The sequence below is a fragment of the Corvus hawaiiensis genome, chromosome 8 (assembly GCF_020740725.1).
Source record: "Corvus hawaiiensis isolate bCorHaw1 chromosome 8, bCorHaw1.pri.cur, whole genome shotgun sequence".
Taxonomy (NCBI): Eukaryota; Metazoa; Chordata; class Aves; order Passeriformes; family Corvidae; genus Corvus; species Corvus hawaiiensis.
Window position 1 is genome coordinate 12,891,950 of NC_063220.1, and position 12,681 is coordinate 12,904,630.

The 12,681-nt window shown below is 45.4% G+C and overlaps 1 protein-coding gene across 4 annotated transcripts in view; it reads left to right on the forward strand.

Annotated features, from left to right (window-relative positions):
- NT5C2 (5'-nucleotidase, cytosolic II) overlaps positions 1–12,681 on the forward strand; it is a 60,759-nt gene that overhangs the window by 37,887 nt on the left and 10,191 nt on the right. For all 4 annotated transcript variants that reach the window (XM_048311173.1, XM_048311174.1, XM_048311176.1 and 1 more), the window contains 4 exons: positions 8,914–9,031; positions 10,435–10,530; positions 11,832–11,923; positions 12,114–12,171. In XM_048311173.1, the coding sequence (XP_048167130.1) occupies positions 8,914–9,031; positions 10,435–10,530; positions 11,832–11,923; positions 12,114–12,171 (364 nt within the window). The remainder of the gene's footprint in view (positions 1–8,913; positions 9,032–10,434; positions 10,531–11,831; positions 11,924–12,113; positions 12,172–12,681) is intronic.

Here is a 12,681-nt window from a genome sequence, read left to right on the forward strand (position 1 = left end):
CAGGGCAGAGCAGCTTGTGTGTTAAGCATACAAAAGTATTCCGGGATGCACCTGGAGGTTTCATCAAGGTATTGTTTGCTGATCACTACAAATACATAATTTTTAGTGGAATAGAAAAGGCACATTAAATATTGAAGTGTGCTTAAACACTAAGCCTAGTCTTACTGCACAGGTCACTTCTGTGTTTGAAAAGGTTTCTGTGGGTAAGTGAAAATTATACTCAATATGGCAGCAGTTTTCTGTTCATTTAGACTGAAAAATTAAAAATTCAAAGAAACAAAGCATAATGTTGCTACCCATTTTGTTTAGTATTATGAAAAGTCAGTTTAAATATTGAAGTGTTGCAATTCTGCTTTCCATAATAATGTGCATTTTTATTTATGGTTTAGTGCTTCAAATCAAACCCCAGGAGTCAAGAGGACTGGAGCCTGTTCCTACTTGGTTTTCAATTCATTTTGACTGTAGACAAGCCCTTTATGGTCACAGTTCAGCCGAGTTCATAAACAAATGGCAAGTCAGAAGTTCACCGTGTTCCTAATTGAAAACATATGAGTCGTCCCATGGGTTTCATTTGGGACTTCTTGTGGTTGCAATCAGGCACGTTTACCACTTTGTCCGTTTGTTTACAGGCACTGAGCTCCCAGGTCAGCACAGCCCAAAGGTGCTCGACTCCATTGCCTGCAGGCAGGACACGTGTTTACGTGGGCAGAGACGACCCAAACCACTGCTGGACACAGCAGAGCTTTAAATAGAAGTGTTTTTCCCTTCATATCCAGTGAGGATATTGTGAAGTGAAATGCCTGCAGTGGCCATGGCAGGAGTTGAGGTAACACTTGATGTGTCTTTGGAAAGAGAGATGCAAGGCAAGGGGATCTGGAGGTCTGTGCTCATCCCCAATCCTGGGATTGCTGAGCCAGCTGAGTGTACAGAGGGTCCCACAGTACAGGTGCCTCTGCAGAGTTTCTAGTTCTCATGGGAAAGAAAATCCTCAGCTTTATTTCCAGTGCAAAGTGACAACACCCTGCCAGGCTGTGCAAGCCAAGTGTGAGTCTGGGCTCCCATCAGAGCTGAGCAGTCTGACTCCACTGTCAAAACTGAGGGTAGTTAACACCCAGGTGTGAAACTTAAACATGACATTTCAAATTCCTTCCTGGGTAAGTAATGAATTATTTTAACAGGGAGAGCAGCACAGCTTGAAAAACATTAGCGTTTCCCTTTTGTTATGTTTCAGTGGCAGTGCCTGACAATACCTGCCTGATTAGAAAAGGCCCTATAACACAGAAGCTGAAGTCATTAGTATGCTGGAGCAGAAATTCTCCTCTTTTCCACTTGTATACGAGAAGTGGTGTTGCTCTGTAACAAGTTTTGCAGATAAGATACCCTGAAAGGAGGGTCAGTGTGTAGAGGTCAGACAGCATTCCTCACTACCTGGTGAGGATCCTGGGGATCCTCAGACCTCTGGCCCTGCAGCTGAGACAGACTTTCCTCACACTATAGCAGCATGTGAAATGCTTGCCCAACACTTACTAGTACATTTAATTGGTATTGTTATTTCAGTGGAGTTTGGTTTTTAATTAAATCCAGTGTCCCAAACACTTCCAGGACTGGTCACTGGCTGTTTCCCTCTGGATTCTCATCTGGAGTTGCAGGTCAGAAGTGATCAGAAGAGATCAGAAGTGCCAGAGGATGAGTATTTGGAGCTTGTGTATAATAGCCAGTGGTGTGGTTGTCGTGGAGGGGTGACTGTCACAGACACAGTATAGTGGACACTAAATGCCTGGCTTTGGGGCCATGTGCAGAGGAGATAGTGACAGAATGGAGGGCTCTGGGGATAGATCTATCCTATTTTGGGATGCTAGGATCTCATTTCATAGACATTGTTGAGCCAGGAAACAGATATTTGTACTGTTAACAGGGGATGGGTTTGTAAAAGGGGATCTCAGTCCTCAAGGCTTTAACTAAGCAGTTTTTGTCAGCACAACACTGATAGAAATCTATTCCTAATACATACTTGCATTATTTATTTGTGGTGCAATTCAGAGCAGCACTTTTATCCTGCTCTATAAGTGAGGTTTGTGTAATTTCAAAAATGTATTTGTACAAGCTTAATTATGCATGTTGTGCCTGAGACACATAAATCTGGATACCAGCTCTCCACCTGCCCATGTATGTCCCCAACTGCCTGATTTGCATGCCTGACTCACTGGAGAATAAGCAGCAACTGAAAAAACCTGTTTTTAGTTATTTTACTTTCATTTCTTCAAGACTTAACACAAAGTAGTTGGGCTGCATTTCCTGTGCTTCAGAGAAAAGGCGAAACCCTGTGCATTACCTGCCCACATTTTGCCTTACCTGTCTTTGTGTGACCTCTGGAGAGCCCAGAGAGCGGGTAACATTTCTGAAGATTGAGTATTTGTTAAAGCTTTTTGCAACCCTTCTGGAGGAGGTCATCACCTCTAATTTAAGAAATACTGATCTTGTCTGGACACCTGAAAGTCAGCAGCACAGACAGTGCTCTCAGCACCTGCGTGGGGAAGGAGTCGAGACAGTGTGTGCCCAAGGGATCAGAGCAGGGATGCATCACCTGCAGGAAGCAGCTGCTCCCGTGAAATGCCCTGCCAATGTGGGTTTGTTTTGGGGGGGCATTGCAAGCACCTTTCCCTGGGCTGCTTCTTGCCTTCCAGCTGGGAGGAGAGGCAGATGAGGAATTGGCAGATGGAAGGGTTGGGAGCTCCTTCAGGAGGTGGTAGGGCGTCACAAGAGAGCAACAGATGGGGAAAACCCGGAGGAAGGCATGAGTGATACTTCAGGTCATCGTTTAGTGGTCCAGGCTCTGCCTCTCTGCCTGGAGGAGCTGCTCTCCCTGCAGGTTTCTATTGTTGCAGCAACCTCCTGAGCTCATTTTTCCCTTCCTAGACGAGGGTTCTGGCGAAGGGGAGCTGCTTCCTGGAAGCTGCCTGGGTGGTGTGGGAAATCAGTGTGTTGTCAGTGTTCCCAATTCAGGGCTTTTACCAGCACCAAGTCCATAGTGATTGGAAATACAGTGGCAGGCAGGACTGGCTTGCAGATGTGCAGCTTGAGACAGCAAATACATCTCACAAATGGGAGACAACTGAAGCAGTGCAAAAAGGGGTCGTTATTTTAACTTCAACTCCTGCTTCTTTCCTAAGATCCGTGAGTACCTTGTAAGAAGTGTTGGCAAGCCCTGGAACAAACCATCAATGAGATGCTCGCCTGCCTGAATTTGTGTGTGTAGGAGAAACAAGGGAAGATACAGGCAGCCCCTAAAGGGCTTTCTCCTCCCCACAGCTTAAGCAGAGCCATCACATGCACTTCAGCCTTCCCCAGCTATTCATTTTGAAACAAAACAGGCTTTAAACGTTTATTTTCAGAGAAGCCTTCCAGGAGGTCTGCATACTTCTGTGGGTCATTTTTGCAACATCATTCCAACCGGTTCAGCGTTGTATTTAGTGCAAATTGGATCTCAAAGATAATTCTTGATTACTCTGTGCATACCTGTAAGTTGCAAAATAGCTCTTGTGTTCTCCCTGTGTGTGCTTGCCAGTGAGAGCACTGCAGCTCTGTGTGCAGGTTTGGTGCTGGTTTATCCTGCAGTGCTTTGCCCATGAAAGCCCAAGTGAAAGCATGTCCAAGTGTACATTTAAATGCAGACATGCACCACAGGCTGACCTGGTGTGCGAGGCTCTCATTGGGAGCACCTTCAAGGTGTAGGGCAAAATTCTCTTCTCAGGTTCCCAGAGTAGCTCCTGACTCAGTCTCCCAAGTTTCCTGTGTTGACACTAGCAGGCATTTTATGGTGAGAAAGAAAGTGAGTGTCCTGAAAGGAGTAATTTGTCACTGACTGAGGAATGGACCATAATGGCAAAGTCCCAAAAAGAGCACGAGACCTTTTCTTGAACTCATTGCTCTGCATCCGATAGAAACACGAAGGGTTTGTGTCACTTGGGCAATGTGCTTCTAGCCTCTTCTTCCTAATTATCCCTGAGCTGATGATCTGAGACTGCTTTGTGGATATGAGGACAGAATTTTGCCTACAGGATGCACGATTACCAGCTGTGCCTCTTCTATAAATCAGTTGTAAGTGTATTTGGAATAACTGCCAGGCCAGCTTCTGAGCTTACCAGAGGACAGAGCTCCAGCAGACACAGTCCCACATGGCACAGACCTGTTGCAGTTTTAAAATCAGTCTGATTTTTTTCTTTAACAGGGGAGCCCAGTGTAACTCCGTCAAGCCTGGAGTGACACTCTGAATCTGCATCTGCCTCATGTGAGTTAAAATCCTGGCAGCAGCATTTTGCATAAGCTGGAGCCTCTGTAGAGAGCTTTTTTTTTTTTTCCTTTTCTTTTTTTTTTTTTTCCTTTTCAGGAAGGCTATAAAATTGTATGTGTCTTGGCAGCAAAGGTAAACACAACCACACAAATGCATGAGAATTGCATACCTTACTGCAAAACCCCTGCTCATTCCAGACCAGCTTCCCTCCTAGCACGTCCTGTGTCAGTCAGGGACGCCCGCACTCATCACAGACCTGAAGGCTTGCAGTGTTCACTCCGGGGTACCGCTTTTTACCTTTTAATGGTGTATTGTTAAGCCAAGTGATGGTATTAAGGGGAAGCTGGAATGCTGTCAACTGGCTTCTGTTTTTTTAAAACCTTTCGTTGTTTTCTTTCCACCCTGGTTGCATAATCCATGAGCACTGGGTGCTGATTGCCCTGTGCTGCTGAAGCATTTGCCTGTGTTGGAACAGGACTATTAAAATAACAATTCCTCTGGAGCTGGGGACTTGGCTTGGTGGCAGAGACATGGCCGTCAAGCAGTAAGAAAAACAAATCAGATGAAGTTGTAGCATGTACTTTGGTTTTACTGTCATCCCATGTGTGTTGGGCAAGGATGGTATGAAAATGTGTTTGTGGCTCTGCCTCCTCCCCTGTCACAGAGTTGGGGATGCAGGAAGACTGGGCCCTTCTCAACTGGGTGAAAGAGCTGGGCACGGGAGACACTGCAGGGCAAATAGCTGAATTCATGACGTTGCCATGGCACACAAATTATCTCCATCAGAGATACCAGGATTCAGCAACCAGGTCTGAGGGAGGGGATATTCCAGCAAAGTTTAAAACATGTTTTCATCATGCAGCTGCAGAAAAAAGTATTGATCTGTCCTTTCTACTCTGTTTCCTCATGGCTGCCTGAAGTAAACAAGACATGGGAGAGAACAACAAGCCCTGAGTACAATAATGAAATTTTTTCATCTAGTAACACCTGTAACTGGGGCATCTTCCCCAGATGTGCTGCCAGAGTTGCAGCGATGTCAGCCTGTCCATACTGGATCTGAGGAGGTGGATGGTTTGTTTGCCCAGAGGAAGCTCCTGTTACTTGAACAGGCTTACAAGAAATGTCAGGGGGTTGTGGCTTGTTCGGTTGATGCAGCCAGTGCTGTGGTGTAGGGTGTTGTCAAGGTGAGCTCAGGGAGCTCTCAGTTTCTTCCCAGCTGTGTGTCTAATTAAAGGAAAGTTTATCTGGAGCAGTAAATATGCTGGTAACTAGAGAACATTTATTGTCCCTTTCACAAGTCCAGTTTCCTGTGTCTCTGTTTAGTTCATGTGTCAAGGAGAACGTTCTCATTTTCCAGATTTTGTGGAGTAGTAGAAAGATAGAGATGGGATCTGAGGCATAGATGAGCTAAGAGTTTAGTTTTATTCAAAGAGACATCAAGGAAGCAAAATCTAGGGTTTGAGAGATACGTGGAATAACTGTCCCCCCGAAAGAAACATTTAGATTAATCCTAATTAATCAAATATACTGCCTCAGCAGAGATTTGGGATGATGAAGGCTGAGGTTGATACCTCTTCTTCAGCCTTTTTCCTAATGGTGTTTCAGCTTGTTTCCTTAGAGAGTTGAAAGGAGGTCTGTGGTGCTTTTTCTAAGACAGAGAGGCAAATACAGAAAGAAATCGAGTGAGGGCATTTTGTGAGCAGCTGACCCCATGTCCCATACAGCTGTTCCCTGGTGGAGTGTTAACAAGATACACAGATTGCTCATCAGAAAGCCCTCCAGTTTCCCTGGAAAGGCTCTGCTGGAGCTGTTGATGAACCACTTCTGCTTGTCCAGAGGAGATGCCAGTGTGCTCCTTGAGGTTCCTTGTGTCTGGACAGCATCACCGTGGTTGGTGAGTTCAGAAAGAGCAGGGTTTCCTTGGAGAAATGTTTTATTTGGAAGTGATGTTTTATGGATTAAGTTGGTAATGTGGTCAAATCCCCAGGAGGCAAAGAAGGAGGAGTACAGCAGCTTCATGGACAGAGGGGGGGATTGGAGTCTGCTTCACATAACAGGGAGCTTTTTCACATTTTGAGAATATGTGCAGGGGTACTTATAAGCATTTTCCCTGGGAAGTGCCTTTACTGTCGTGCATCAGAGGAATTCCGTGTTCCAGGTGATGCTCTGATGTCACTCTCACAATTTTGTTCATCACCTAACTGCCTATTGCTCCCTCCAACTCTAGCTCACTCCCCAGAATTGCCTTGTCAGTCACTGCTTTCTTCATTACTGTACTTTTTGATTGCTTATTCTTATCTATATCTCAGTCAATCCTTCCTTTCCTAAAGGACAGAAAAGACTACGTGCATTGAATGTTGTATCATGCTGTTGATGTTTGCCATTGGTATAATATTGCTTGAAGATTTTGATAACTGCTTTTTTGATTTTAGTTATCTGTTTAAGACCCTTACAGGTTTGCTTTTTACATTCTTAATGTTGTTAGTTTAATGGGGAAAATTAACTCTTGGGATTCTGGTGCTTTTTAGATTCTTAAGAGATATGGGAGCCCTCTGTCATGGATACTGTGATCTCAGTGTTCTGACAATCTTGTTTCATCTAAAGTCCTTGCCTTTTTTTTTTTTTAGGGTTTTTTTGTTTGGTTTTTTTTTTTTTGCTTTCTCCTCTCAGATTGAACTTCTTTATCCCACAGTGAATATACATGCTGGTGATCTGGTGATTACCTGGGCAGTATAGACAATGTGTATTAATATATATTGTGAGGCCCACAGATGTGTTAGATTTTTCTTAGGAAAAGCAGTCTGTCTTCTAATGAGTTTACTGCATAACTTGCACATTTTCAGCTAAATTTGAAATATTCAAGTGTTTGAGGCAGTTGGACCCATTGAACCCATGGTAACCCTCATTGCAGTCAATTTATTGTCTTTATTTATGTTAGGACCAGTTTAAGACAGCAACATTATGGTATCCCACTCTTAAGGGGAAGGGAGCACCCAAGATTTGTAGGTTCTTGTGGTCAAAAGGAATGACAAAAGCCAGAGCGTCCACAAAAGCTTATAAAGTTTTATTAATAAATTACACTTGGCAGGAAAATTGGTATGTTAGTCCCTGACCTTCTACTACAAGTACACAGCAGTGGGGTTTGAGTAAAAGGATAGGGTAAAAGGGAGGAGAGAAAGAGATGAATTAAAAAGGGGGAGAGAGAGAGAAAGGAAGAAAATGAGAAAAAGAGATCACCAGTCCTGGCAGCAGCACTGATCCAGCTGATGGAATGTCCTGGGGCACACGCACGCCTGGGCTTTGTGAGGATATCTTTTTATAGATACGTTTTCCCCACCTTGAAAACAGGGTTCTTGCTTTCTGTGGAAATCAGTTGCCATGTGTACTTCATTCTTCCAGACCTTTCTGAAAATGGGTTGGAGGGTCTTGGGTGGTCTTGATCTCCCCCCTACAGTCCATGCTCACTTCTCGACCTCCTTCCTGTGCTCGAGCTGTGCTGTGCTTGTCTCCAGGAGCCAGAACAAGGATGTTTGTCCCAGAAAAGTGCTGCCCTTACCTCCACATAGCCCCCTTCTCCAGCCACATCCAGTTCTTTCTCACAACATGTTATTACCAACAATCCCTGGTTGTTAGTACCAACAGTCCTTGGTCAGTTTCATGACTATCCAGCTGTCTCAGTGTTTGAGACATGCACATTAGCCCCTTATCTTCTGGGCTTCTGCAGACATGCAGCGAGCGTAAACACACTGCCAGAGAAACCCTGTGATTTCCATCTGTCCTGATTGCCTTTTAGAGGGAATTTAATGATCTGATTAAACAGTAACATTTTCAGTACATGGGAAGGTCATTCGCAGGAAGAAGAGAGGCCGCATGATAGGAATGGCTTAGTTGAACAAGTCTGTTTCTTTTGCATGGAGCGAAGGGAAGGTGTGTGTCCCAGGTGAGCAGCTCCTCTGACATGTGAGAGCAGTGAGCTTGCTTTAAAAAGCCACATTTTGATGCACAAGGGTAGTAATGAACAGATTTTTACAGTACCATATGGTGTTATTAACAAACAAATCATATGTTAACTTGACGGCTCTACCTTCAAGCTAACGTAGTCTGCAGCAAACATTAATTCCCCTGAGATGAAATCTGGAGCAATACTAAGCTTTGGGATTGTATCCAGAGCAGTAACAGTAGCACAGAAGTGATGAATTTCAGCCTTTCCAACCTCCAATACATGTGTTCCCACAATTTATTGGTTTCTTTATCGGCTTTGCAAAAACACAGCAAACCAAAACCCAATTGGAGCAGGTGGAACAGGGAGTGTTCATGCATCTGCCCAACAGGACTGCAGGGAGAGGAGCTGCTGTTTGAAATATGTTTTCCATGATGCAGAGAGCTATGATAAACTGATGGATATTTCATCTGGTGCACTCTGCTGCTGAAATTCAAACTGCAGCTCTGCTTTGCTGCAGCCCTGGGGCAGGAGCTAATTCCACCACGCTCTGGGCTGGGGGATGAGGGAATGGTATGTGGAGGAGGGAGGAGGGAGAACGGGTACATTACTTTTAATTGCCTTCTTGTTTAACCCCATAGCTGTCTTCAAATTTTCTAACTGAAATCTCATCTTGGTACAGTGTATAAATCCCCTGAATACGAATCTCTTGGATTTGACCTGACCGTAGAAAGATTAGTTTCCATTGGATACCCTCATGAGCTGCTCAATTTTGTGTATGATCCTGCGTTCCCTACCAGGTAAATGACTAACAGATACTGACCCCACCTGCTCGAGGCCTCAAATACTTGTTCTGTGGAGTTCACAGGTGACACGTGAGGCCAGGTTTTCAGTTGTGGATGTGAAGCCTGTGGCTGGCCACAGATCATGGGGAAGGGAGAAGACTAATCCAGTATGTGGGGGGCCTTTGCACACATAAATCCTTGCCAGCAAAGAGGGAGCATCCAAGAAAAGAACCCTGCTGAAAACATGGTCCAGAAATAGCTTTTCAAAGCAAAGACAGCAGAGACACAATTGGATTGGGAATGAAATCAGAATCGGGGAGAAGGAGACATTACTGTCCAAGAGGCTACTGGGATGTCTCAGAATTCTTTTCTGTAATGATTTTAATTAGTAATGTCCTGGTGCGTAAGACATCCTGAAAATCAAGCTGACAGTTAACAAGAATAAAAGTGGGACTAATCCAGTTCACCTGTCTAGATGAATCAAATGTCAAAAGCATTTGATTTAGTAACTTTTTGATTTCATAACTTTGTGCTAAGTTAATGGTGCAAAATTACTAAATTCCTACATTTTGTCTTTTGGTAGGAGAGGTAAAAAGGGCACTGTTTGTGTTGAACAAAGCTTTTGATCTAACTCTGCACCTTTAATTTCTTTCCAGTTGTGCCTTTGCTGGATTTTGCTTCTTTGACTCCTTTGGAGTTTCTTTACAAAAGATTGGACCAGAGGGTCTGTTGGTTTGTTCCAGTTTCAGCCTGGCAGCCTCCTTCCTTCCCTCCTCTCAGTGTGTTTTAAACCGAGAGTTGCTGCTGGCTGTGCCCTTGCCTGTAACAAGGCATAGCCCTTCACAAACCCGTGATGAGAGCTCTGTTAAATCCACCAGCTTCATCTCAGGGAGGGGACAGAAGGGATGTCTCTGTGGGAGGGCTGCGTTCTCCAGATGCAAGCTGCTAGATAACTGAGTTTTGCCAGAGTCAGAACTGGGAATGTCCCAAGCATTTTGTGCCATGGTTACATGCCCCATCTGGCTTTGTCTGTGACAGAGCCATGAAAAAGAGGAGAGAAATTCCTTTATCACACCTTACTGTTCCCTGCAGCCCGACAGAGGTGTCAGGTGTGTGACCCTGTGGAGGAGGCCCACAGCTCCCCTGGGAGGTGCACAGCTGAGCCTCTCGGGTTAAACGCTCTGGGGGCAGTGGGGAGCAGGTCAGGTGTCTCTCCCACCTGGTGATGCTGGGCTCTGATTGCTCACCTGCCACCAGCTGAAAGGGAAAGTAGGGACCCCATCTGTATCATAACAGCAGCTCCTTCAGATGCCCCATGCCAAGTGAGCAAAGCTGTTCTAGAGCTGTTCTAGCTGCTGTTAAAATGGTCACCCCTTGATGCACTTGCCTCTTCATATCCTAAATTGCTTTCTTAACAGAGGCCTGGTGTTTGACACCCACTATGGAAATCTGCTGAAAGTTGATGCCTATGGGAACCTCCTAGTGTGTGCACATGGCTTCAATTTCCTCAGAGGGTGAGTGCAGACTCTTGGCTGTTCTTTTTGACTTAATACACTCTATTCTGTCAATGATCCTCAGGGCACCCATTGTATAAGGAGTCTCAGGGACTCTATGAACAGCAGATGCTGTTTTGATGGTTCTGCAGCTCCAGGATTAAATGGGGATGCAATGAGGGTCTCAGGTACAGCAACAGCCCAGATGTTTACAAGGGAAAGGGCTGTGCCACCACAGGCACATCTGTAGTGTGCTGGGCGTAGAAGAACGTGTGCTGTGGGGAGGAGTTGATGGGATCATCCAGGGGCTGTTCACCTGCCCTGGCACAGTTTAATGTCAGCAGCTTGTCAGTCAAGACAAAGCCATTGCATGAGGACCTGTGCCCCATGAGGCTGTCAGCTCCACAGCCATTGCTCAGAAAGTCTGAGCTGGCTTGGGGTAGGAACAAGCTTGCTCTATCCCTTTGTGTTTCTGACCTTTGAGGGTGTCAGAACAGAGCATTGCATGCCATCTCCTGCAGCCTTCCCTGGCTGCTTGTGTTTCTTGTCCCAGAGAAGGTGCTTTAGGAAGCAGAGAGGACTGCAGTGCCATGTGCCTGATGTGTCCCAGCAAATCCCACCTCCCACATTCCTGCTGCAGGGGCATATGAATGGAAGGCAAGGCAAGCTCAGGGCCCCCAGGGTGACAAAGTCGTTGCAGGCCTCTAAGTCCTTGCATCAGGGCTCCAAAATTTAGAAAAAAGCCCTTGTATATGCACTGAAGTTCCTCTTTGAGCCTAAAGTTATCTTTAGAAGCTGCAGAAATTAAGGAGACCAGAATAATGATGTGAGTTCAGTCAGTGCCACCCTGCTGATGAATTGCAGAGGGCCCTGAGCGAGCCTCCTGCAGCAGAGCCCTGCACACCCCTGGCTGAAAGCTGCTGGGGGAGTGGAGAGCAGCACATGGAAAGTGGGGGAGAGTTTAAGATGAGCAAACAATGAAAGTGCAGATGATTTAAAGCATCCTCCTAGCCAGCAGCATGGGGCTTAAGGTCGAGCTGTGGACTCTGGACCACTCTGTGTCCCTGTGTGGGCTCTGCTCAGTTTGCTGACTCAGCGATGAGGGCTTTGTCCTGGTTCTGCTGGAGTCAGAGTGTCCCAGGGAATACCCCTGGATGCACTTTTGCTCTTGTGCCAGCAGTGCATGTGGGGAAGCTGGGTGTTGATTAAAGCACAGCAGACTTTGGTTAGTAGACCCCACTACAACTCTGTTTTGCAGGTCAACACTTTTTATCTTTGTTATGTTTTGTGGTTTCACTCTTGTCCACTTTATTTATTCTCAGGCCTGAAACACGGGAGCAATATCCAAATAAATTTATCCAGAGAGATGACACAGATAGGTTTTACATTTTGAACACATTATTCAATCTACCAGGTGAGTCTAATGTGAGCCAACACAGTCCTCTTTCTGTGCCCTTTAAGCCAGTAAAGCTTTGCTGATGTCATACTCTGCTTTTCTGCTTGGGTTTTTTTACGTGAACTTTCTTCCTTTGGGCACAAGGCCCAGAGTTAGGTGGCTGTATGATGTTGTCCTTGTGTTATAATCTCCCTCTCTTTCCTTGCAGAGACCTACCTGCTGGCTTGCCTGGTGGATTTCTTTACTAACTGTGACCGGTACACGAGGTTTGTATTCCCTCCGCTTTGAGGTGTTGATGGAACAGTAAGATTGTTATTATATTATACAGGAGCAATACAGCACAGATGGAGCTGCTCTTAATATCAGTGGAGGCCCCCCTCAAGTGGTTTTGGTGGGGGAAGGCTCAGGCCTCCTGTAATTTAGTGGTGATGAGTTGATCTGTGTGTACAGTGGAGGCTGGCTATGAAGATTTCCTTCACAGAGTACATAAGTACCAACATACTGACTGACACTGGTATTTGGGGCAGCTTCTAGGACTGCTGACTTTTTACAGCATGGTCACAGGCACCACTCAGTTCATTTTGAACCTGTGTCCATTGGAGCCATGTCTGAACTGGTAACTGAAAGGCTGAATTTCCTCAGATGGTTACCACAAGTGCTTCATGTTGTAATAAAGAACATTGCACACTTAGAGGTGAAGTGCTCAGTGTGGTGTAAGAGGCTGTTTGTGCAGCATGAGTACTTACCTTGCTGTCAAAACCGTATAAGCATAAAAC